Source organism: Chinchilla lanigera, unplaced genomic scaffold (assembly GCF_000276665.1).
Source record: "Chinchilla lanigera isolate Chin_1 unplaced genomic scaffold, ChiLan1.0 scaffold00021, whole genome shotgun sequence".
Taxonomy (NCBI): domain Eukaryota; kingdom Metazoa; phylum Chordata; class Mammalia; order Rodentia; family Chinchillidae; genus Chinchilla; species Chinchilla lanigera.
In genome coordinates, this window is record NW_004955422.1 from 1,701,550 (window position 1) to 1,727,039 (window position 25,490).

Sequence of the window (25,490 nt, forward strand, 5' to 3'; positions counted from 1 at the left end):
AAGTACTGGGAATTAAACCTAGGGCCTCCACAATAAGCTACATTCCTAGCCCTTTCTTTACTTTGTATTTTGAGGCAGGGTCTTGCTAAATCACTAAGTTGCCCAGGCTAGGTTCCAATTTGTGATCCTCCTGCCTCAGCCTCCTACGGTGCTGGGGTTACAGGCATTTGCCACCACCCTTGTTCATCTTTCCCTTTCTTCCCTCCCTCCTTCTCTCTCTCTTTCTCTTTCCTTTTGAGATAGTGTCTTACTATGTTGTCCAAGCTACCCTGGAACTCCCTAGTTTAAGAAAGTCTCCTGCCTCAGCTTCCTGAGTAGCTGGGGTGCCACCATACCTGCATCTAGTCATTTTTATTCTGAAGTCCGTGCCTTTAATCCAGATGAAGCAAAGGGTACAAGAACTAAGAAACTGCTGTCATGGTGGTGCACACCCATAACTCCAGCACTCAGGAGGCTGAGGCAGGAGGATCACCTCGAGTCCAAACAAGACCATACAAAAGCAAAACCAACAAAACCAACAAACAAAAAATAAAACAAACAGACCCTTCTCATCCCCCCTAAGAAAGACACAGAGTCGGCAGTTGATGCTGCATCTTTTTTTTTTTTTTTTAAATTTTGCCTTCTGAAAGCAAGAGCTGAGCTGGTAGGGGAAGCGGTCTGGCAATTAAAAGGCCCAATGGCTTGGGCAGCAACACGGGGAGGCCAGGCAAGGAGGTGGGTGTGTCCCTCTGCCCCGGCCCAGGATCAGCTGCGAAGCCCGCACTAACTTCATAAAATATAAAACAAGTGAGGGGCAGGTCGGAGGGAGATTTGTAAAATACAATATCTTAGGGGCTTGGCAATAATAAAAAATAAGGTTCATTATTTACAAACAATTTCCGCTCTTGGTCTGTACAGGGGGGGCGGGAGTGAGGGGCAGTGGTCCTGTGGTCGTTCTGAGCGAGGGACAGTGGCCAGTGAGTGGTTTTGCTGAGGACGGATGGCTGTGGAGGGCAGGGAGTGGCTGGCCTGTGGGGAGAGTGTGGATGTCAGGGGCGGGGCAGGGGGACCCTCTCCTGGGGGACAGGGCGCGGCGGGGTCCGGCCGGTGAGCGTGAGAAGTCCTCTGTGGGCGCCAGGGGTGCGTCCTGTGTCCTGGTCTCGGGCGCCTAGGAGAGCTGCAGGGTGGTGTTGGGGCCCAAGTCCCTGCGGAGAGAAAGGGCAAGGCTGATAGTCCCCGCCGCCCCCGCGATTTCGGGGCGCGCGGGGCCGGGCAGGGAGCGACTGCCCCACCTGTCCTGGAACCAGTCCTCGGCGTGGGAGAAGTCGGGGCTCGAGCCATTGCCCCCGACGCCCTCGGGCCAGGCCTCGCCCAGGTACTTGGTGGTCTCGTGGGTGCCGTCCAGGTGGTCGCGCTGCAAAGGGTCCTGGGGCCGAGGTTCCGCTGGTCCGCCGGGCGGGACGTCCCAGCCTTCCGGGGGCTCCACCGGCAGCAGCGCGCCGCGGCCGTCCTCCCACGAGCCGGCGCCCTCCTCGTAGAACAGCAGGCTCCGGGAGGGCACTGGGGAGGGACGGTGGGCTGACGGGGGCACCCTGGGGTCCACCCCACCCCTTTGGCCATTTCCTGGTCGTAGTGAGGGACAGCGCTGTACAAGCGTTCGGACCTGGATATAAACCCCAGCTCCTGGGCTGGTCGCACACTTTGCTTTGATCTTTCTGAGCCTCAGTGTGCTGAACTGGGAAATGGGGACACTAAGGTCAACCTGATGTCATGTACATGCATAATAGAGGCCAAGGGATCAAACCTGTTTAGTGAAACAGCTCCGATCACTTCCTAAGTAGAAGGTTGGCTTTGGGGACCTGAGACCCCTGTTCTTTATGTTTTTGTTCTCTTTTTACAGACTGGGGATCAAACCCAGGGGCTCGCACATTCTAGGCAAGTGCTCTACTGTGGAGCCACATCCCAGTTCTTTTTATTTTTAATTTTATTTTCAGACAGGATCTTGTTACATTGCCCTGGCTGGTTTCCAACATGGGATCCTCCTGCCTCAGCCTCCTGAGTAGCTGGGGTTACAGGTGGGCTCCACAGCAGCCAGCTGAGTTCTAATCTCACCACAGCCACTTCTAGGAGCCCTGGATAAAGTCTCTTCCCCAGTTAGGCCCAAGTTTGCCCTTCAGAGAAACCAGTGGAAAGAAAACAAACATTCACAGGACATCTGTATGCCGAGCACACAGCAGGCCCTTAAGCCTGATCACATTATTGCAATCTGACAGGCTTTTGGGAGTGGCGTGTTTTCATTTATTTGTTTGTTTTTTGAGACGGGGTCTTTCTGTGTAGCTCAGGCTGGTCTTAAACCCAGTAGGTAGCCCAGGTTGGCCTCTAATTTGTGTCATCCTCCTGCCTCAACCTCCCAAATGCTGGGATTACGAGTGTGCACCATCACGCCTGGTTGGGGAAGAGGTCTGCTTTGTCTCTGCCTCACAGAGCAGGTGACCAGGGCTCCCGGCTACCCCGTAAGCTGTCTCTTCCTCGTCCTTGCTGAATGCAGATCCGGCCGCAATCTCCCAGACCTGACAGGAACAGGCGGCTCTGGAACTGTGCAAGACCCTGCAAGCTTTCTTGTTCTCGGTGTCAGCGGCTGTCACGCTGCCCCCACTTCCTCTTCCCAAGCCTCCCGCGCTTCCTCCGCTCAAGGCCCGGCCCTTGCTGTCCTCCGGGCCATCCTTCCTTGTGGACGCTCCCTCCTCCCATCTCCTTTCTCAGGGTCCATCTGTTTCCTCTTCCTCCCACCCCACGCCAGATCCTGCTCCCGGGAAATGAAGCCAGGTCATCTGGAAGCTCCTCTGCCCTTGCCTCTGCAGTTGCCCGGGTTGGGCCTGAACTTGCAGTCCTCCTGCCTCAGCCTCCTGAGTGCTAGGATTATAGGTGTTCACCACCACGCCCCGCTGGGGACGGCAAATAGCTGAGCCCAGCCACCCTGTCCAGGCTGGACGTCACCAAGCCTTAGGACCCATCAGCACGGTGCTTCGGGCAGCCATACCCCCTCCTCAGCGCCCCCCACTAGAGAGTCACAGACCCTCTCTGGGCCTCAGTTTCCCCATCTGCAGAACGAGGCGGGACAAGATGATGCCAACCCCAAACACAGCCCCGCTTTGGGATGGGGCTTGGAGGGGAGGACTCACTCTGGCTGGCGGTGTAGATGCTGTCGGTGGCCACGGGTTCTCCCGTCACAGTCTGGGAGCTGGAGGAGAACTCGGGAAGGCAGGGCACGAGCGAGCCCAGCACCAGCACGAAGCACAAGGCTGCCACCTGGTCGAGACAGCGGCGGGTGGCGTGAGCCAGGGGGCGGGGCAGTACAGGGCTGTGCTGACGCTGCACCCCCAGGAGTCTCAAGCTTGCCCAAAGCGGCTCCCGGAGCCAGCGGCCCTGGACCTGGGATCCCCCAGCTGCTCTGGAGCGGGGGTGGGGGGCGTGGGGCTGGGGGGCGCTGCCCGGGCCACCCAGTGGTGGTGGGGTGGGGCCAGGAAGGAGCAGGAGGCAGCATGTGTGGCTCAAGCCAGCGAGAGCCCAGGCACTGAGGACAAGGAGCCCCAGCTAGGCCTTGTGTGTGAGCACAGCCCTGAGCCGGACCACACCTGGGTTTCTTTTCTTTTCTTTCTTTCTTTTTTTTCCCCGGTACTGGGATTCAAACTCACAACCTTGCGCTTGCCAGGCAGGCGCAGTACCGCTCAGCTAAATACCCAGCCCCCTTTTTTTGTCTTTTTGAGACAGGGTCTCACTAAGCAGTTCAGACTGGCTTTGAGCTCACTTTTTAGCCCAGGCTTGCCTCAAACTTGGAACGATCCTCCTGCCTCAGCCTCCCAAGTGCTGGGATTACAGGTATGCATCACCATGCCCGGCTCTTTCTTTTCTTTTCTTTCTTTTTTGGCAGTACTGGGGATTCAGGGCTACTTTGTACTGAGCTATATCCCGACCCTTCTTATTTTGCGACAGGGTCTCTTAAATTGTTAAAGTTGCCCAGGCTGAGCTCAAACTCAAGATCCTCCTGCCTCAGCCTCCTAGAGTGCTGGGATCACAGGCCTGCACCACCACACCCAGGTTCTTTTGGGTTCTAGGCTTTTACTCAGCCATCTCCCCCTTCATCCATACTCCCTGCATCTCCCCAAGTCCTTCACCCCATAGGATCTGCAGAAGTGGCCTCCCCAAGGGACCTGCCACTAGCTGGGCTCACTGGTGTCACCTACGCAGCCACGCTGACACAGTGGAACTGTGCAAGGCTCTGCAGGGACCAGTTTCCCTGGGGTGACATCACCCCTGACACCACCACACCCTCAGAGCTGTGCCCCCGACCCCGGAGCTAGGGGAGGGAAGAGAGGGACGAGGGTCCCGCGCTGGCCAGGGCGGCGCCTACCATGAGGCAGGTCCCTGTCTGAGTGGCTGCCATCTTGTATGGTCTGGAGATCTTGCTGGTGACCAGGCCCTGGAGTTTCTGCAGCTGCTGGAGCAGGTTCCTGAGGAGGGCAGAGTGGTCACTAGAAGGCCCAACCCTGCAGCCGCCTCTGCCTCCTGGGCCTCCCCTGGGGGCTGGGCCGCTTCCGGCCTGGCCTGAGCACCAGGAGCCTGGTTCCTGGTGGCTCCTGTGGGGTGGGGTGTGGCCACCTCAGGAAGCTCAGGGGCACCCAGGATGCAAGTGGCCAAGGCCAGCCTTCTTCTTTTTACTCTTTTATTTATTTATTTATTTTTTTGCGGTATTGGGATTGAACCAGGACCCTAACACCAAACTACATCCTCAGCCCTTCTTTATTTTTATTTTTAAATTTTGAGATAGTGTCTCACTAAGTCACTAAATTGCCCGGGCTAGGCTTGAGCTTGGTGATCCTCCTGCCTCAGCCTCCCCAAGTGCTGGGATTACAGGTGTGAGGCGCCATGACTGCCTGGCCTTCCTTTTCTATACCAACCTCCATCCTTAGCACCCTAAACTGGTAAGAAGGATGTGTATGGCACAGGGCCTGGTACATAGGTCCCATAAGTGATACCCGTTTTAACGTATGTATGCCTGAAGTGAGCACAGCAGTTACTGTTTGTTAATTTTGTTGATTTTTTGTTGTGATCCTAATACCCATAGTGCCTCATCTACTTATGGATTTCCTTTTTTTTTTTTTTTTTGGTCTTTTTGAGACAAGGTCTTGCTATGCAGTTCAGGTTGGCCTTGAGCTCACTTTGTAGCCCAGGCTGGTCTCGAACTCACAACGATCGTCCTGCCTCAGCCTCCCGAGTGCTGGGCTTACAGGCGTGCGCCACCACGCCCGGCTTACTTATGGATTTCCACATCAGTCTCCATTGCTCACTGTGGGCTCTCTATGCGTATCCCTCCCAGCGTGGCATCCTCTCCTCCACGCAGCCAGGCTGGTGCAGTTCCCAGAGTGAACAACAGGTGGCGAAATAGCGCCTAGGACCCGCCCTATCTCCGGCCTTGGCGTGCGCCGAGAAGGCTCCACCCCACGCTGGCGGGAGCGGAGCTGGGGGGCGGGGGGAGGAGTTTCTCGGCCAATCAGCGAGAAGCCGCGGTCGAAGGCGGAAGGGAAAAAGGAAAGTCTGGCATTAGGCTCCTACTGTATACCAGGCAGTCGGCTGTGCCATTGGCATGACGCAGGTCATATATCTGTCGCAAATACTTATTAAAGACCTAGGTGGGGTCCCAGCTGGGCCCCATCAAGAATTCACAATAATAATAATAAAAGAAGAAAAACTAGCATTTTATGAGTTGAGAATTCTTAAATACTAAGCACCACGCCGGACCCTTGAATTGCACTCGTAGAATCCTCACATCTATCTTGTGAGATACTGCGCTTGTCATTTCCCCGCAGACAAAAAAACAAAACAAAGAAACCTGGGGTCCACCCGGACATGGGGGCACATTTTGTAATCCCAGCTACTTGTGAGGCTGAGGGAGGAGGATTGCAAGTTTGAGGCCAGCCTGGGGCAATTTAGCCTGTCTCAAAAATAAAGTAGGTATGGTGATGCATACCTGTAACCCCAGCATTCGGGAGGCTGAGGCAGGAGGATCCCCGGGAATTTGACCCGAGCCTGGGCCACACAGTGAATTCAAGGCCAGCTGGTACTACATAGCGAGACCCCATCTCAGAAAACAAATGAAATGAAACAAAAGGGCTGAGGATGTAGCTCAGTGCAAAGGCCCTGGGTTCAACTGCCAATATGGCAACAAACAAAACAAAACCTAGATTTATGGGCTGTACTGCAGTAGGTTTTGATTCAGTCCACTTGGATTAGAGTCTAAGAACCAACCGTTCCCCGGGGATATAGCTCAGTGGCACGGTGCTTGCCTGGCAAGCGTGAGGGCCTGAGTTCGATTCCCAGCACCAAAAAAAAAAAAAAAAAAAAAAAAGAACCAACCTTTCTCTCTGTCTCTTTCTCCCTCCCTCTTTCTTTCTTTTTTCCTCTCTCTGCTTTCAGACAGGGTTCTGCTGTGTGCCCTGGGCTGGCCTTGGACTCCTGATCCTCCTGCCTCAGCCTCCTGAGTGCTGGGATTACAGTGTGCGCCCCCATGCCTGGTGAGAGTCTGCACTTCTAACAAGTTGTCAGGCAGTGCTGGCTGGCGGATGACACGTGGGACGCTTCTGCTCTGCCCTGCCTCCCTTTTGCATGTCACCAGCCCGGCACTTGTGCGCATCACGGGTCCGTCCGTGAGGGAGCCTGGGAGCTGGGGCAGGGCAGGACATAAGTGGTCCCAGCTGCAGGGTCTAATTTCAGGGGTCCCTGGAACTCTCCTCTTTCCTGCTGTGCAGAGTGGGGACATGGGCGGCGGCACCCACCTGTTGGCGTTCTCCAGGGTCTCCACCTTCTTCCACAGCTCGTTGTTCTCCGATGTAAATGTCTCCACCCTGGAGGGGCCAGGTGGGCACAGGCTCAGGGCAGCCCCGGGCTCACCCCTGCCCGCCGCCCTGTTCCCCGCACCGCCTGACTCTGGTGGCCAGCGACAGAGGATGGGGACAGCGGGCCACGCTTCGGGGACCTTACTTCTTTTCCAGGCACTCCACGTATTCCTTCTTCTTACGGCGGCTCTCCTGGGCTGAGATCTGGCGGGGTGGGAGCAAAACAGTTACCTCCGCCACAACTCCAGTTCTGGGGGCCCGATTTGGGGCAGGTGTCGCTCCGGGACCCAGGCCACACCCCCTGGGAATGCCCCGAAGCCCAGGGTGGGTCCAGCGCTGCGCAGCCTCTACCTTGTTCTTGATTTTCCTTCGCACCCGCTTCAGCGCCTTCTCCTCTGCCTTGCTGAGGGGCAGTTTGGTGGGGATGGGGTAACCCTCGGCAATCAGGGTGCGCTTCTCCTCCTCGGTCAGGAGCAGTGGCCCGGATGTCCCCTGTAATTTCTGCAAGGAGCAGGACACGGGGTTAGGCCCCAGGCAGCCCCAGGTTCAGAGTCAAGGGCTGTCACGTGCTGTCTGCATGCTCAACCCTCTGGGCCTGTTTCCTCCTCTGAACAGGGGGCAGATCTGAGTTGTACCCAGTGACAGCAGCAAGTCCAGGTCAGGGTGCTGGGAGCCCAGCAGGGTCCTTTCCCTGGGGCTCAGGATGCCCAGCCCAGTCCCGGCTCTGCAGCAGTGTGGGCTGCCTCTCTCTGCCTCAGTTTCCCTGGCACCATGAGATAGGGTTAGAGGAGTGTCAGCGCCATCTGCCGGCCAGATTCGGCCAAGGTCCGGTCTTTGAATTCTCATGACCCTCCCCCGGGTCATGAGCTTTGGGGATTGACTCAGTTTCCCTCTTCCAGGGCCAGCCCACCCCCAGCTCCTTACGTGTGGGGCGGTGAGGAGCGGGGAAGTGGAGATGGCATTGGAGGAGCGGGCCATGGGCCGGACAGGGCTGGAGGGGGGCAGCGAGCGGGGACTCTGGGAGCCATCGCTGTCGCTGCCGTGGCTGCTGGGCGGCGTCGGAGGCATCTGTACCAGGTCCTCTGGGAAGAGAGGGGGCCGGGTTAGCAGGCGGACATGAGGACGGAGCTGAGACATCAGGCATTCAGCTCAGCATGGAAGGAAAGGGGGCCTGGCCCATGGCGGTCATATCAGAAGCCCCTCTCAGACCCAGGACCGCACTGGGGCCCAGCTCCCTGCAGCCTGCGCCTTGGTGTGGGTACCACAGAGGCGGGGTCTGCCCCCGCCCCTGGCTTCAAAAATGCTGGTATTTTGTTCCCCTTTTGCCTCTTGTTTTGGAGAGAGTGTCTCACAGTGTAGCCCAGGCCAGCCTTGAACTAGCCACATAGCCCAGCCAGGCCTCAAACTTGCGATCCTCACGCCTCAGGCTCTCGGGTGCTGGGATGGGTGCTGGAATTACAGGTACGTCACCATGCCTGGCACAAAGACTTGGGCCCTTTAAGCCTCAGCTCTACAACCCCAGACGGTGACTGGGGTCTCACACCAGACCCGGGGTGGGGGTGACTGAGCAAGCAGTCTTCTCCCCCTTCCTTCTTCCACCCCAGAATATCTTGCCATCACCCAGGGAACCTACGGTTCCCATTTCCAGTTTCAGGGTAAGAAGCAAGGATTGTAATTTCAGAGGAGCAGAGAGGAGCCCGGCCTCCTCCTCCACACTGTCCTCCATGCTGTCCCCTCTGTGGCGATGGGCCAGGAAGGCCAACAGTCTGTAGGGTTAGACTGCCAAGGACAGCCCTCGGGGCAGCACAGAGCGCAGGTACTTCCGGGCGGAGACCCAGCCGGCGTGGGGCGGGCACCGTCCTTCCAGGCTCCGCGCAAGGCGGCTCTTGCGGGAGTCCTCTCCTTCCTTTTGACATTTATTTGCCTCTTCTGGATACCACACTGCAAAGAGCACTGGACTTGGAACCAGGGAGGCCAAGGCCAAGTCCTGACCGTGGCATCTCCCAGCTGTGTATGTAACCCCTCCCGGCCTACTCTCCTTGCCTACTGAGTGGAGCAGGAAGACTGCTCAGAGCCATGAGAGTGTGACGCGCTACTGTCTGTGAGAGGCTTTAGGAACGAAGGCACCGGACAGCTACGGGGCTAACACGAGCCCCCTCTCACGCCTGCGTCCTGTCTGCGGGTGCCATTAGGGTGAAACTGGCCCGGTCACCTTTGTAGGCCTTGTGCACCTAATTCAGAGCCCGATGCACAGTAGATTCTTTTTTATCATTATTATTTTTTTCTTTTTTCTTAATCAGCGTTTGAGAAATTCTTTTCTTAATCAGCATTTGAGAAATTAATGAGGCGGGACTCCAAAGGTTCTGCTGCTCTTTTGATGTCTGGCCAACACTAAGAAGCTCTCTATGTCCCCTTCTTCCTTGGCTGGTCTGGGGATGAGCTCCCAAGGCTCACTGAGGAGTTGCCATCAGCACTCCCGTGTCACTGCTGGGTCACTGGTAGTTTGTCTGTGACCCTGGGGATTCTTGTGATCTACTTGGGTATAAGTACTGTCTTCTCTCTGCTTCCCCAGTGCCTGGAACTGGGAGATGCTGCCTAGTGGACTCTGGGTGGGTGGGTGGATGAATGGATGGGTAGATGGTTGGGTGAATGGATGCACAGTTGAGTGGATGGATGGTTGGGTGAATGGATGGGCAGTGGGATAGTGGGATGGGTTGTTGGATGGGTGAATGGGTGGATGGATGGTTGGAAAGATGGACGGATGGTTGGGTGGACGGAGGGGAATTGGGATGGCTGGATGGACGGTTGGATGGATGAGTGGATCCATGGGTAGATGGATGGGTAGTGAGATGATTGGATGGTTTGATGGATGGATGGATGGATGGATGGAAGGAAGAGTGGAAGGATGCATGGTTAGATGGATGAGTGGATGGATGGTTGGATAGATGGGTAGTGCAATATCTAGATGGGTGCTTGGATGAATGGACAGTGGGTGGCTACAGAGTGGGCTTCAGTTAGTGAGTTGATTGCAGGAGGGTTAGCAAAGGGGTAAAAGGATGTTGATATAATGATGGAAATCATAGGCCGAGTAAGGGGAGACTGGAAGAAAAGAGGGAGATGGATGATGGAGAGTAGGTAGGGGTGAGAGGAGATGATACTTAGGGGAGAATTGGGGAATTTCAAGGATGGAGTGGGGCAGGCCAAGAGGGAAGGTGTGTCTGCCTAGGACTTGAGGGGAAAAGGGCCTTTCCCTGGACACACTCACCTGGTGTCACTTTGAGGAACTGGTTCACCTCCTGGGGCTCTGCTTTGATCACTGGCAGCTGAGTCATCTCTCCTGGAGCCTGGGGAAGGACAGGCCCAAGTCCATCAGCTGTCCCTGGGGTGGTCCCCATCAGCCCACCCATTCCACTTTCCTCCCTGAGGCTGGAGATCTGCCCTGCCGTCAAGGACATGGCCTGGCTTGGGGTTCTGGACACAGCCCAGAGGGGACAGAGGCGAACTCTCACGCCACACTTAAGAGGACAGTATGTGACCAAGGACATACTGTCCTTCCGCTCGGAGCAGGGCTTCCTGTGGCCTCCTCCTTGGTGGAGGTGGACCCTGTTTTGTGAAGGTCACCTTGGCTTTGGTATATGGATTGCCCTGAGGACCAGAGGTGATGTTTGGCTGTTATGCTTTAGTTCTAAAGTGTCCCCTAAAAGTCTCATGTGTTCAGAGGTGGGCTTCTGCAAGGTGACTGGATCATGGGGATGCTATACTCCTCAGTGGATCCATCCGTGGATGAGTGAGTTAGCAGGTGGGTGGGGCCTGGTAGGAGGAGGTGGGCAGCAGGGGCCGTGGCCTGGAGAGTGTATTCCTGCGCCGGCTCTTGGGCTCTTCGCTTTTCCTTCTGCTTCCTGACTGTCACGGGGTGAGCAGCTTCCCGCTGCAACACCCTGCTACCACAGTTTCTGCCTCGGAGTTGGCCAACCATGGACTGCACCCTCTGAAACCTCTGCTCCCTTCAGCCGAGGGTGTTGGGTATTTTGTTCCAATAATGGGAAAGCGACTAATACGCTGGCATCCTAAAGCTGTCCAATGCCTGAGGACATGGCGGGGAACAGCACAGAAGGAGGGAGTCCTTGGCTGCAGCTCAGTTCTGCGGGAGAGGTAAGAGTAGAATCCAGAGAAAGGACTTGGAAGCAATGAGAGCCCCTGATGGGTTTTAGGCAAGGGATGCTTGGAGTCAGATTTACATGTTTAGTAAGTGTATGCATTTCTATTTCCATTCCAGCTTATTCGGGAACACACGTGTTTCCACATACGTGACACCAACGTGCATGCAAGTGGTGGTAATTTTGGGTGCTGGATTTGAGGGCCATCTCTTCCTGCTGGATCTGTAGCCCGCATAGAGATTGTCCTGTTGTGGGTGGGACACAGAAGCCTGAATACAGCAAGTTCAGGCTGGCCTTGAACTCACTGCGAGCCTCCCGCCTAAGCCTCCCGAGTGCGGGGATTAGAGGTGTGCACCACCACGCCCGGCTGCTGGGAGGTAGCCCAGTGTGTTTCCATCTCAGAGCCCTTGTCCAGGCTGCCCCCGGCCCTGCTTTCTGCATATCGGGAGGACCTAACCTCACTCTGAGGCTGCTGTGATGCATACCATCACCTCATGGCGAATGGGCAGCCAGGCGGAGGCAGAAGTCTGCTCTGGGGTTTCCAACCCTCCACCTGAGGGCTACAGTGGCCTCCTGTTCACGCCATCCCGTGGACCTGCTGGGTCCTCCCTCAGCCCTCCCTCGTCCCCGGGCTCACCTGGTGGGGGATGGGCAGCCTGGACAGGGGGCTGAGGCTCAGCAGCGGGGTGGTGGCCATGGTGGCGGCAGCCGCGGCAGCCATGGCGGAGGAGGCGGCCAGCGGGTCCACGGGCAGCTCCAGGCTCTGCTCCTGCTTCACCATGATGGAGCAGAGTTTGTGTCCCAGCGCCCACGCTCCGTGCTCGTCTGAGGGAAGGGCAGGACCCAGGCTCAGGGGACTCCCAGAGCTCTGTGCTCAGCCTCTCCTGCCTGTGGGCGCTGCCCCAGGAGAGATGCTAGGGTACCCGGTGGGGAGAGAGGGACAGGGGGAGGCCCTGGGAGGTGAGAGGCCAAGGCATCTTCTGCATCTGGACACCGGGGCTGGATCCCTCCCTCCTGACTGGGTGACCTGAGGCAAATTGCTTACCCTCTCGGAGCCCTGGCTTCCTAATCTTTCAAATGAGGGAAGAAACAGGCATCTCACTGGGAGGTTTGGAGGATTATGTAACATAATGCACAGAGCCATTTAACCCAGGCCTCGAAGATGAGCCAGAGTTGTGACTTTATCCAAAGGTGATGAGCAGAGGCTGAAGGTGTTTTTTTCCCCCCGGGGCAGTCCTGAGGATTGAATCCAGCCCTCTGCACCGAGCTACATCCCCATGGTGGCACACACCTATAATTCCAGCACTCAGGAGGCTGAGGCAGGAGGATCACTGGGAGTTCAAGGCCAGCCTCAACTACCTAGTGAAACTGTCTCAAAAAACCAAAAAAAAAAAAAAAAAAAAAAAAAAAAAAAAAAAAAAAAAAAAAAAAAAAAACCAAACAAAAAAACCCCCAATTTTTCTAGACAGGTTTTCTCTAAATTGCCCAGGCTGAGTTCAGACTTACTGTCCTCCTGCCTCAGCCTCCCAGAGCACTGGTCTTAGGCTCACTAGGCCACCACACCCAGCCCCGAATTAGTGATTTTTAAAAAGATGGCTCTGCACTTGGGGACGGCCCTGTCCGGACAGGTGGGGAGGCTGTAGGAGCTGCTGAAATAGATCACCAGCTGCTGTGTGCAAGAGGCTGAGGCGGAACAAGGCAGCAGGAATGGAGAGAAACAGTTAGCAGGACCCACAGGACCAGACAGGGACTCCGGGTTGGAGGAGGTGATGAGTGACTACCCACAGACAGAGTCCACCTCCTGCCCCCTATGAGGTCTTCCTGCCTCGCCCTGCTGGGGTTGCCCTTCCAGACAAGTGTGAACCCTGGTGAGCCCTGTGGGGGCAGCGTGGGGCCCGTGCAGCCAGAGAGGAAGGGCCTGAGGGGCTTTGGGGCCGCTGTGGGTGGGAGAGGGGTCAGCGGCTCCCAGCTCAAGCGCCACCTGCTGGGAGCCCCAGGGCCGGCTGTGGGACACCCACAGTCTTCCTAAATTACGGGGCGGGCCACCAGCCTCCCTCCCTGCAAGCTGCCTCCATGAAGGCCTTCAGACAAATTGCTTTAAAAACAGACTTGGCAGCCGGGTGTGGTGGCGCTTGTCTGTCCTCCCACCACTGGGAAGGCTGAGGCAGGAGGATCGCTGCGCATTTGAGGCCAGCCTACGCTACATAGTGAGCTCCTTTCCCCCAAAAATAGACTTTGGGTGGCAGAGGAGCTCCTAGGCTGGCCTAGCAGAAGCGCATGGAGAACCTGGCATAGGAGGGCTTCCCTGTGGGAGGGGAGCAGGGCTGCAAGGCCTCATCGACTGCAGAGGCTTGGGCAGGCCGAAGCTCCAAAGTGTCCTGCCGCACAGAGGCTGGGCACCCCGGGGCCACCTCATCTCCAAGCCCGTCACTTGGCTGGCACTGTGGCTGTCTCCATCTGAGATGGGGATAATGAACAAACTCACACAGGGTCACAGCCCCTGCAGGGGACGAGAAGCCACGCAGAGTATTAACGGGGCTTTAGTGTACACGAGGAAAACGAACGCTGGGGGTTGATATATACCTGTTGCGTGCCGGCTGCTGAGCTGGGGGCTTTATGTACATATATTTAATCCTGTCTGGACCTTTCAAGGCACCTTTTTAAGTTTTATAATTAAAGAAACAGAGGCCCAGCGAGGTTAAGAAGCTTGCTCAGTGTGTCATCCAGCAGCTAGTGCAGGCACCCAGATGACATGCACCAAGGCCTGTTAGGTTCCCAGCGCCCGGGGCCTTTGCCCTAAACTACATCTCCAGCTCTTTGTATTATTTCTTCAAAATATTTCTGAGACAAGACCTTCCTGCCTCAGCCTCCCAGAGAGCTGGGATTACAGGGAGCCATACCCCGAGCGGGTTGCTAGGTGGCTCCTCTGAGGGCTCAGGTCCTTTCTGGCCTGGGCCATCCGGGGTACCGCCACCTCTCACCTTCCGTGGTGTCCTCCATCTTGATGGGCACCAGTGGGCTCTGAGGCGCGGAGTCTCCACTCAGCGAGTAGCTGTGCTCGGCCTGAATGCCTGGTGCCGGGGGGTCCAGTTCCATGTCCAGCAGGGGGCTCTTCTCGTCCAGTGCTGGGTCATCGAAGAAGCTGCTGAACAGGTCGTTGGAGAAGTCATCCATGTTCTCCACGAAATGGTCCAGCTGCTCCGGGAAGTGCTGTGGGGCAAGGTGCAGGGGACAGGCTCAGCGTGGCCACTTCCTCATCATATTTCCCTGCTGCGGTCCCCACCAACCTCCCAGCCAGCACCAGCTCTTGTCTGGCCTTGAACTCATGGCCTAGCCCAGGCTGGTCTCAAACTCCTGGCAATAGTCCTGCCTCAGCCTCCTCAGTGCAGGGATTACAGGCATGCACCACCACGCCTGGCTTCCAAGCCATTCTTTTTTCTTTCTTTTTTTCTGGTACTGGGAATTGAACTCACGACCTTGCACTTGCCAGGCATGCACTGTGCCACTGAGCTAAATCCCCGGCCCTCCAAGCCATTCTTTATACCATAAGCTTGGGCTCTTGGGTTCTGATCCTGGCCTCTAGCTATGACTCAGGGCCGAGCAAACTGTAGATGGTGACTCATGAATGGGTTATGAAATCAACGTAGTGGGTCACAGGCAGAATTTTAAAAAATGTATTTTTAAAATTTTTACTTGACACATACTAATTATCCATATTTATGGGGTACAGTGTGACATTTCAATACATGGATGTGATGTGTAATAACTAGATTGGGTAATCCACATAGCCGTCGCCCAGAGCATTTGTCATTTCTTTGTGTTAGGAAGACTGAAAATCCTATCTACTAGTCATGTTGAAACAGACAATTGCTCAGGAAGCTGAGACAGGAGGATTGCTGCAAGTTTGAGGCCAGCCTGGGTTACACAGTGAGTTCACAGTGAGTCTGAACTCCATAGTAAGACTCTGTCTCAAAAGACCATTAAAAAAAATCTGACAAAATCTTGGTTTCTACGATCTTGAGGAGGTTACTTAAACTGTTTCATTTCATTCTCTGTACTGTGGGGTTAGTAATAGTTCCTACCTGCTAAGTTTGTTGCGAGGATTTGACCAATTAATACACGTAAAGCATCAGCAGAGGCCCTGACACATATTAATTACTCAACAAATGTTAGTAAAGCATTCTGACACACTGTAGGTGCTTGTAAGCTATTTTCTTTCCTCTTTAAAGAATTATAGCTTGGCTGGATGTGGGGATCAAGTAATCCCAGCTAGGAGGAGGCTGAGGCAGGAGAATCGCAAGTTTGAGACCAGCCTGGGCAACTTAGCAAGACCCTATCTCAAAATAAAATGGAAAGGAAAAAAAGAAAGGGGGGGTTTGGGAAGTAGCTCAGTGGTGAGCACTTGCTTAGTATGAGAGAGGACCTGGGTTCAAATCCCAGTACTGGGGGAAAAAGAAGAATTAAAAAGGTCACTATTTTCCATTTATTGTTTATTGAATGAGTGCATTTGCTGGTGGGGTGGAAGAAAGTGTTACGGTTGCTTCAGTCTCTGGATTCCTAACTGGTGCACAGTTAAGGTCTGGCTTTGTGGGACTGGCTCAAATTTCAGAGTCCGGCTTTGTTGTTTTGTTTTGCTTTGTTTGTGTTTTGTTTTATTTTGTTTTGAGTCAAAGTCTTGCTATGTAGCCCAGGTTGGCCCTAAACTCCCAGCAATCTTCCTGCCTCAGCCTCTCCACTGCTGGGATCACAGGTGTGCGCCACCACACACAGCTTGGTCATTGTTAATTGTTCTCATCATATCATAAAAATCCATAGTTTACAACCAGTGCCTGATGAGAGAGGTGAGTTCAAACACCCAGGGACAGGTCTTTCGCACTCCTACTCCCCGGTTTGGAATCATTTAATTCCATCCTCACAATTGTCCAGCGAGATAAAGAAGCACATCTCTGTGTTTGACAGACAGGGAAACTGAGGCCCGGGTAGAGCAGGGAAGTGTCCACAATCATAGCTAGCACTTCCTGGAGTGTCGCACACCTTCCCCTCTCCGGTCACAGTTGGCCTGACTGAGTCCCTGAGGCAAGGTCTGTGGTTTTTCACCAGCTGATTAAATACAGGCAGAGGACTAGCCCAGCACGTCCCAGCACTCAGGAGGCTGAGGCAGAAGGACCGCTGCGAGTTCCAGGCCAGCCTGGGCTACACAGTGAGTTCAAGGACAGCCTGGACTGCATAACAAAACCCTGTATCAATAAACTAACCCAAACCAAAAAACAGAGAAGAAACAACAAAATAAACATAGGTGAAGGGACTGGATCATGTAGTCTGAGGGCAAGGCCACTAGCATCAGCTGTCCATCAACGCCCGGGGTGGGCGGTACCAGGCCGCCAGGAGTCTGGGGAAGCAAGTTTCTGCCAGCACCTGTGATTCCAACATAAACTTTTTGGGCCACCTCCCCCCATCCGCAGCCAGCCAGGCCAGCTGTGTGGACTGCGCCCAGCTCAGAGCTGCAGAGCCGAGCCGGCCCAGCGGGGGGCGCTTCCTCCGCCGCGGCCCCGGGGTCTCTGCAAGGCCTGCCGTGCGGCTGCGCGGCTCGCGGGAGGGAGGGTGAGTCAGTGCAACGTCCTCCAGCAGCCGCGTCTCACGCGATGATAAGAATGTGCCAAGCCCCTTCCCCGGGCCCTGGGAGAGGAGAGACCCTCCCGCCCCCGCTGGGTCCCTGGAGACCAGGTTCTCGGGGAGGGACGCCTCCGGGAGCGCCCATGGGAACCTGCTAGGGAGCTCGGCGGCCCTGCTGTGGGGAGCAGCCCCCGCCCCACCTGCTGGAAACGGCAGCCAAAGCCCAGCAGGACGAAGCTTCCAGAGCGGCCGGGCCAGGGGAAGGGGAGGGCGGCCAAGGGGCAGCGGTGGGGGCGGAGCCACTGGACGCTCGGGTCCCCCTGCTCGGAGCTTTCTGGGGCTCTGTGGATGGTGGGCTCGTCCCTCGCGGGGGTGCCGCCCTCAGGTCACCGCTCAGGGCGCTTTGTCCCAGCTTCCATCTGGTGGCTGTCCTCTAGCAGCTCAGCAATTCTAGCATAGAGGCAGAAAGGACCTGAGAAAGTTCATGGTCCATTTGCTAAAAGTGAGGTCCAGAGAGGGAAGCTACCCACCCAGGGTCACACAGCGAGCCAGGGATGTTGAGGGCAGGGTTCCCTGAAGCTCCGGGGTGGTCCCCACTTCTCCCATGGCACCCACCTCCCTCATCCTTGGACAGCCCCCTCCAGACGCTTCGGACCTCCCCAGCTCCAGCCTGGGCCCTTGTTCCCGCCCTCATCCTCATTCCAGCGCACGCTGAGGGTTCAGTGTTAGATTATCCGATGGCGAGTGGGAGGGGAAGTGGGGAGCCAGCAGCTAGGAGTCCAAGAACGGCAGAGGGTCGTGAGTCGACGTTGTGAGGGGTCAGGGCTGTTCTAGGGAGAGCCTTCTACGGGGGTGCCTTTCCAGACAACGGGGTGGGAAGCCAGAGAAGGAAACATTATGATTTGTTTCCCTCCTCGTTAAAGATTTTTTCCTACAGAATTGCCAATATAAGCTTCCCGGCTGCCACGCGCAGCCGGCGGCGGCTCCACTCGCTTGGAGGCGAGGTCCCCAGCTCCAGGTTCGCTGACCTGCACGCGCCCACTGCGGATTGAACCCCAGAGCATCCGCCCGCTCTTTATACGTGAGAGGGTCATCCGGGTCCTGCCAGGCGGGTGCAACACGCGACCGGTTAACCCGGGAGTGCTCGGGACCGCCCCCCCCCGAAATCCCCCTTGCTCATTGGTCATTGCTCACTGCTCTTGGCCAATGGGAGGAGGCTGTGAGCCACCGCCCTCGGAGGGCGCAGGAGGAAGGTCCCAGCCTTCGCAGCCAAGGCGCGGGGTGGGGGATCGGGTCTCCTGGGTCCCGCCTGCTGCCCTTCCGCGTGGGGGCAGAGGTTGAAACCGCAGGCTCCCACGGTGCCCTAAACTCTAATCAGTAGCACGGCCCCGCCCCCTGCCCGGCGAGGCAGGGCAAATGGAGGAGGGATTCTGACTCGGAACCCCGCTAGCGGGGCGCGTCGGCCCGGGCTCTCCAGCCCCCTCGCCGCTCTTCCTACCGACCCTCCTTCAAGAACCCACTAGGGGCGCACTCCTGGGGCAGGGGGTCTGTCTCTGCGGAAGAGGGGACCTCGCTGGGGCGGTGATGAGACTGCCCTGGTTCCTCCCCGTCCCCCACCCCCAAGCCCACCACTAGGGTCCGTGCCAGGGCAAGGCTCTGGGGACCCCACTGCCTGCTGGGATGTCGGGGAGAAGAGTCCCCCACCTGAAGCAGCCCCAATGCGCCCCCTTCCGTAGGCCCCCAGCTTCTCGGCGCCCGCACCCCATCCCTGGCTTCTGAACCCCCCACTACCCCGCTCAGGCTGATTCAGTCTGCGCTAGGGAAAGGAGGGAGGATACCAGCTTGGGTCTGGGCTGAGCTGTGGGATACGGGGTGGGGGGAATCCCGAGCCCGAACATTCCTTCCGAGAGACAGCCCTGGGGAAAGATGGGGGGAGAAGCCTCTCACATTACCCTCTCTTGCCCCCGCAGGCCGGGCGCACAGACAGCCCCTCCCCAAACACACGGACCCGCACATTCCCGGATGGTTACTGGCCTCGTGGTCACTTGAAGATTGCTCCCATTTCAAGCTGCAGGGCCACCAGTCTGAGTCACTGCTGTGTCCAGTGTATGTGTGCGCGCGTGTGTGTGTGTGAGGGGGGGGCAAGTCAGCAGGGAGAGGAGATGGCCGTGGGTCCTCAGTTGTCCTCAGATCTCCCTTCCTTCTGCAGATGACCATCCAGAGACCAGGACTTGACTTCGAGTTAGACTCTAAGACTCTTGGCAAAGAGGAGGCAGCCCTGGACTGAAGACTCAGGAGGCCCCAGCTCAATGTCTCGGCAGGGTCAAGTGGAGTCGCCTCTCTAGGTCCCAGTTCTCATTGGTTATAGTTGTGTCCTTCCCTAAGTAGGGCGGCAGGAGCAGATGGAGTGAATTAGTCCTCTGAGAATGCGGTCCTGGCCTCTCTGGGCTGCCAGCCCTCTCCTGCCTTCTAGGGTTGGCGGGGTGCATCCTTCTAACCCTGGCCTTGCTCTCATCCCCTGCTCCACAGGCCCTGGGAAGGTGGCCGCTGAGGCTCTGTATTTGCCCTCTGCTGCACTGCTCACCACACAGCCCAAGCCCACATAGGCGGAGAAGTGTGTGTGTGTGTGTGTGTGTGTGTGTATACATATGTACATGCAACAGATATGGGTTGGGAGGCTCTGCTTACACAGGAATCTTGGGTGTCTCACACCGCCCAATGGAAGACCCACCCAGCTAGGGATGAGTTTAGTTCATCTCACATACAGCCTTGCGCGAACGCTCTCACACGCACACACACCAGGTGGACAATGTCCGGCACGAGCACAAACCCAGCCATGACATCAGATGCAATCAAATGGACGCCGATTGGAATATGCATACTTGGCTGGTGGTTTGGCCTGCTAGAGGCCCCCAGTCCCCTCCCCAGCACTGCAAATAACAAACAGATCCCAAACATGACAAATACGCACGCTCACACACATGTGTGGCCATCCCAGACCCACTCATGCAGACACCATCCAGGTCCCAGTTTCACACAAACACACGCGACATCTCGCACGATCGCACAACTAAACCCTGACTGGGCCAAGCCACTGCCTAGATCTGAGTCACGCGTGCTACGGCAAAAAAGATTTGGGATCCCTGGCTTGCCCAGGGCTGGGACTGGAGGAGGGGGTGGGAAGGAGACTGAGCTCTCTGCCTGCCTGCACTGGGAAGGGGAAAGGTGCAGGATGGCTGGCACTGCCAGGGGCTGCTTTCTGCAGAGCAGGTGCTGGGGAGGCCGTGTACCCTCTGCAGCCCTAGACCAGCAGTCTAGGCCTTGCATTCCCCTCCTCACACTGACAAGTCCATCCTGGTCCCCCAGGTTGCCTGCCAAGCCCTGGCATCTTCTGACCAGGCGGCCCCTGTGCTGTGGCCCAACCTTAGAGGTAGGCGCCAGGCTCTGTCTGGGCAGGAGGAAGTGATGGCAGCGAATGCTGCCGCCCAGGGCTGGTATTAGCTGTGACTGGCATCCCCAAGGGCATGGCAGCCCATGATTTTGGCTGCTGGAGACACTGGCCCATACACAGCGGCCAGAGGATCCCTGCGGGACAGCTCAGGACACTGGAAACCGAGCACCAGCCACATTTGTTTATCGATCATCCGTACAGTCACACCGTACTTACTGAGCACCTACTATGTGCCCAGCTCTGTGAGTACGGAGATGAACAGGCCTGATTCCTGCTCTCATCTATGAAGAGAAGTCCATGAGTTGAAGTCTGATCCCTCTTCAGAGTTAGATCAAAAAGATCGAAACCAAGTATAATGGTTTGTAATGTCTATAATCCCAGCACTTATGAGGCTGAGGCAGGAGGACTGCTATGAGTTCAAAGCTAGCCTGAGCTACATAATGAGACTTTGTCTTAAAAGCACCCCGTGGTGCGGGAGCACCATGGGGAAAAAAGAAAGAGCTAAAGCCCCAAAATGACTATATAATTGTCAGCTCAATGACAATGACTCCCTGTTGCCCTGAGGATAGAGTCCAAATTCCTTAGAGTAACTTGAAATGATCCACTCTTTTTGCCTCTGCCCTGCTATACCTAATTCTGACCCATATCTCTGAAGTGTAGCAAGCTTGGAAGTCTCAGATGTTTGCTGACTGACTGTCTGACTGCGTGGGTGAATGGTGGAACTTCAGCGAGCAAATGGCCTGAGGTGCTCGCTTGTGCCTCAGAGCTCCAGGAATGACTGTCCTGGATCCTGCACCCTTGGCAGCTTCTCCTGCCCCAGGCAGAGTTTCTATTTGCCCAGCCTCCTTCCCTTGATTCCTCCCTGATGGGGCCTCCTGTACCCATTCTCTGGGTTGTTCATGCCTGAGGCCCTCTTACTCTGAAGCCCCAGGTAGACCAGTTACCTGGGGAGTACAGCCTCCGCTCAGTGCTAGAGGAGCTGCCTGGGGCTCAGGCCAGGCCCAAGGGTCCAGCAGGGCCCAGTGGCCAACCAGGCGGAGCTGCCTTGTGGCTTGGGCCAGCTGGAAGGCGGTCCCGGCTGGAGCCCACGGCGGCCCTGGCTAGGATCCTCGGCCGCTCCCTCTGCTCGGTGCGCTCAGCATTGGGCCTCTGCCTTCCTCAGGTCCCAGTCTGTCTGAGTTATACTCAGGGTTTATTTTTGGGAGAGGTGGTACAGTATACGCTCCTCTTTACTCCCTTCCTGCAGGGAAGGTGCAGGACTCTTGGGCTCGGCTGGGGATCAGGCTGTGACCCTGACCCCTGGGGTTGGGACCTCCAAGGACTCCTGCCCCACCCCATGCTCCAAAGCCAGCTCTCCCACCTCTCTGCTGCACCCAGTGTGCGATCAGTGCCTCCCCAGTCCTTTCCATCTTGAAATTTCAGAGCACTGCTAGGTCTTCCCTATCCCTACAGAGACACAATACAGCTCAATGGTTACACTCAGGGGAGGCCCCAGACCTGGCTGTAGCCTGGCTCTGCCACGTGCTGGGTAACCTTGGGCGGATGACTTAACCTCTATGACCCTCAGCCTCTGCGACAACACGGGCTGCTTCCATCCACCCGACCATGCTGCCATGGGTAAAGGGCTCTGAAGAATGTAGGGTTGCATCAGCTGTTTCTACTATATTTGTGCTTTTTGTTTTGTTTTTTTGAGACAGGCTCTCACTATGCAGTTTAGGCTGAACTTGAACTCACTCTGTAGCCCAGGCTGGCCTCAAACTTGAAGTAATCCTCCTGCCTCAGTCTCCCGGGTTCAGGGATTACAGGCGTGCGCCATCACGCCCAGTCAGCTGTTTCCATTATAACCAATGAAGAAAATCGGGGCCTGGCAGACTTGTCTCGGAGCCCATACAGCTCAGAGGAAGAAGCCCTTTCCCAAGCATTCATTTCTTTATCTCCCTTCCAAAGAGGAGGAGGGAGGGGCTAGCAATAGCCCGAAGAATTTTCTTTATTATTGTTATTATTATTATTTTGGTTTTGTGAGATAGGGTCTCACTGTGTAGTTCAGGCTGGCCTCAAACTCTAAGTAAGCCTCATGCCTCAGCCTCCCAAGTGCAGGGATTACAGGTGTGTACCACCACACCTGGTTTAGTGCAAAGAATTTTCCTGAGTCATTCAATAGGCAAGTCCTGAGTCTTTCTGGTGGCCTCCTCCCTCTCTGCCTAGGCCCAGCTTCGGGTGGCAGGGAGGCCCTTCCTCCATGCTTGTGGGACTGTCTCGCTCACTCAAGGTGAGGGGCCCAGGGAGGTGGCCCCAGCCCCCAGCCCCATGGTGGACCAGGCCGGTGGGACTGTGAGAGGGGGGAGGGCTGGGTCCTGACATCACAGAGTGGAAAAGCTAAAGCCACAGCCACTCGGGCCAGCTGGGGCCTTTCCAGCGTCCAGATGTCTCCGGAATGTGCTGAGCTGGGAACTACCTCGCTCCTTCCCCACCGCCCCCAACCCCTCACCCTCATCTGCCTGCTCCCGCTCGGCCTCCGCCCCACCCCCTGCCCTGCCTCCCTCCTCCTTCCTGGGAGGGTCCGGTGTCCACTGCCCTGGTCCCTTGCCGCCGTCCAGCTCCCTCTCGCTGCTCTGAATGGACTGTGAGCGGGGAGTCACTCCGCTCGCTCCGCGGCCCCCTTGGGCGGGCGGCTCGGGCTGACCATGCGACCCCAAGGGGGGCAGTGGGCGCCGCTAACTGGGAGGGGAGAGTTCTGAGCCAACCGCACGCCAGATCCCAAATGTGGAACTGATTTGCAGCCCTGGAGAGAAGGGGTGAAGGCTTTGGGGCTGCAGAGGGCAGGGCTGGGCCTGCGCTCTGGGAGGGTTTGTGAGGGACTCCGGGCACTTTGTCCCGGCTGAGCAGGGTCAGCAGGGGCGCGCTTTGGGCTGAGATGTAGTGCAGAGTAGAACACTTGCTCAGCATGCGCAGGGCCCGGGGTTCGAGCCCAAGTACTGCAAAATCACAGACAAAAGCTACTGGGGGGCGGGCAGGGGAGCCCCGTTAGCAGCCTGGGATTGGACCAGACGCAGCACATGGCTCAGGCTGCAGAGTGCAGCCCCGAAGAGGGACAGCCTGGCCCCCTGTAAGGGCGGAGTTGCCTTGGCTCCTAGGCCAGCCTGGCCCTGAATGCTGGGCTGGAAGACGGGAAGGGAGCGAGTAATCTGGGCTGGTATGAGTGTCCCATCCCCACACACAGTGATAGGAGGTCAGAGGACAGAAGGGACCTAGGCTCAGATGCTGCCTCAGGACAGGTCCTATTTCTCTCTCCCCAGGGGCAGGGCCTTGGTCAGCCAGACAGCTGAGCTCCCCCAGTAAACTCTAGGCCTCAAAGGAACTGGGCATTACCACCTCATCCAGCCCAGAACCATCCATGTCTCCCTATTGCCTGCTGAAATACCTCCCGCTCTCTAGCGGGGTATGCAAGGTAAACAAATCCCAACTTACCCTGACACTAGAGCCCCTCATCTCCACCCTCCAGCCTAGTGGGACTGAAGCCCCCAGCTCTGTACTGGGGCAGGGCCTTTGCTTATGTTGCTCCCTGTGCCTGGAATGCCTTTGCCTTTCACTTCTTCAGTCCAATTCTTCTCATTCTGTAAGGCTCCGCTCACATGCTGCCTCTTCCAGGGTCCAGGACACATTTCATCCTTGAACCCTCTGCAGGTCTCATGCAGGGCCCAGCATTTACTATGTCTAATAGTAATGATACATGGGGCATTGTGGCACACACCTGTAATCTCAGTATTCAGGAGGCCGAGGCAGGAAGATTGCTCTGAGTTCAAGGCTAGCCTGGGCTACACAGTGAGTTCAATGCCAGCCTGAACCACATAGTGAGACCCTGTCTCAAGTAAAACAAAACAAGACATAATAATGATGATAGCTAATAGTTATGTGTCAGGCCTTGCTCTAATCTTGCATGTACCATCTCAGTTAAGCTTCAAAAGATAAAGCAGCTCCTGTCCGTGCACTCAGTTTACGGAGAAGGAAGAAGGGACATAGAGAGGTTAAAAGCTTCTCCAGCTTTATCCATTAGCACATGGAGCCACATTTGAATCCTGGCTCTGATTATACAGCCTGTGTGCTTTGTTTTTTGGTTTCTTGAGACATGATCTTACTATGTTGCCCAGGCTGGTTTCTATCTCCTGAGCTCAAGTGATCCTCCTGCCTCGGCCTCCTCAGCGCTAGGATTATACTACCATACCCAGCTCTCACAGTTTGCATTCTTAAGCACCCAAGACAACACTGTTGGTGAAGAAATGATCCTGCTGTCACCCTCTCAGGACACAGCGCAGGGCCAGGTACAAGCCATGGCCCTACTCTATGCAGGGATCCACACGACCCAGGAACACAGAACTCCGAAAGGGGCCTGGAGCTTTTGAGTTTCCCTCGAGCAAAGCTTTCCTTCTGCAGAGTGGTCAGAGAGGCAGAGAGGTAAGGCCCTGCGATTGGGCTCAGCATGGGCTGGGAGATGGGATACTCGCATGCTGGGGACTGTCCTTGTCCACTGAGAGCAGGGGGCTAGACCCTCTGCCACCATCTCTGATCGCATCTGCACGAGGACCCTTGTTTTACTTGGGTAGGTTTTCCATACTGGCAGGAATACACTCAGTCTGGAGTTACCCACCCAGGCCCACACAGATCCCGGGCTGTGCCTGCCACTGACGCTCCTGATCCTAGGGATGGCCTAGCTCCCCAGTGCTGGCCAGTTCTCTGCCCTTTGCCTCTGACCTGCTGGCTGCTCAGGGTGGTCTGGGAGTGGCACCCAGTCTCAGGACTTTCCTGTTCCACATGTGTCCAGACTCGCTCGCCTCTTGCCCAAATTCGCATGGCTTTGAGAAACTAAGCTCTTCAGAGTGGGGTCTGTTGCTTAACCCTGGTCATGAGCTTCCAGGTGTCTATTTTATTACACTTTGAGTTGTGCATCACACATATTCTTTTATCACACAATATATCTCACAATAGAGAAGGCCATTATGATAAAGTGAAAGCTACACAGAGATTTAAGTTAACATTCAGACTTGAATAAACTAATGAATAAATACATAAATAAAATATACTTAAAAATCAAAGCTGGAAGTATGAACGCGTCCTTTCTTTCACTATCCATCCACCAATCTATTCATCTCTCCATCACCCTCACTCTACCCCTCCCCTTCCACATTTCCATTCGCCCAACCATTCAACCATTCATCCTTCTCCAATCCATCCTTCCTCCACCTCTTCCCTTTTACATACATCCACCTACCCAACATCTGTCCACCCACCTACATATCTCTCCATCCACCCACCTATCCACTGACCCATCCATCCATCCATCCATCTATCCATCCATCCATCCATCCATCCACTGACCCATCCATTCATCCATGCATCCAT

General features: G+C 56.0%; 1 protein-coding gene and 1 long non-coding RNA gene across 2 annotated transcripts in view; one reads left to right on the forward strand and one right to left on the reverse strand.

Moving 5' to 3' along the window:
- Nucleotides 1–581: 581 nt before the first annotated feature.
- Creb3l1 (cAMP responsive element binding protein 3-like 1) overlaps nt 582–25,490 on the reverse strand; it is a 32,473-nt gene continuing 7,564 nt past the window's right edge. Inside the window, exons 2-12 of the mRNA XM_005384039.2 lie at nt 14,011–14,239; nt 11,667–11,854; nt 10,138–10,216; nt 7,797–7,954; nt 7,224–7,373; nt 7,018–7,076; nt 6,813–6,881; nt 4,391–4,490; nt 3,162–3,288; nt 1,272–1,539; nt 582–1,184 (exon numbers count right to left, since the gene is read on the reverse strand). Coding sequence (XP_005384096.1) covers nt 1,148–1,184; nt 1,272–1,539; nt 3,162–3,288; nt 4,391–4,490; nt 6,813–6,881; nt 7,018–7,076; nt 7,224–7,373; nt 7,797–7,954; nt 10,138–10,216; nt 11,667–11,854; nt 14,011–14,239 — 1,464 coding nt within the window. The 3' untranslated portion in view covers nt 582–1,147. The remainder of the gene's footprint in view (nt 1,185–1,271; nt 1,540–3,161; nt 3,289–4,390; nt 4,491–6,812; nt 6,882–7,017; nt 7,077–7,223; nt 7,374–7,796; nt 7,955–10,137; nt 10,217–11,666; nt 11,855–14,010; nt 14,240–25,490) is intronic.
- Nucleotides 16,608–19,751, forward strand: LOC102011323. Its single transcript, XR_260843.2, has 4 exons — nt 16,608–16,753; nt 17,580–17,723; nt 18,613–18,748; nt 18,852–19,751. It is a non-coding gene; the product is annotated as an uncharacterized LOC102011323 (long non-coding RNA).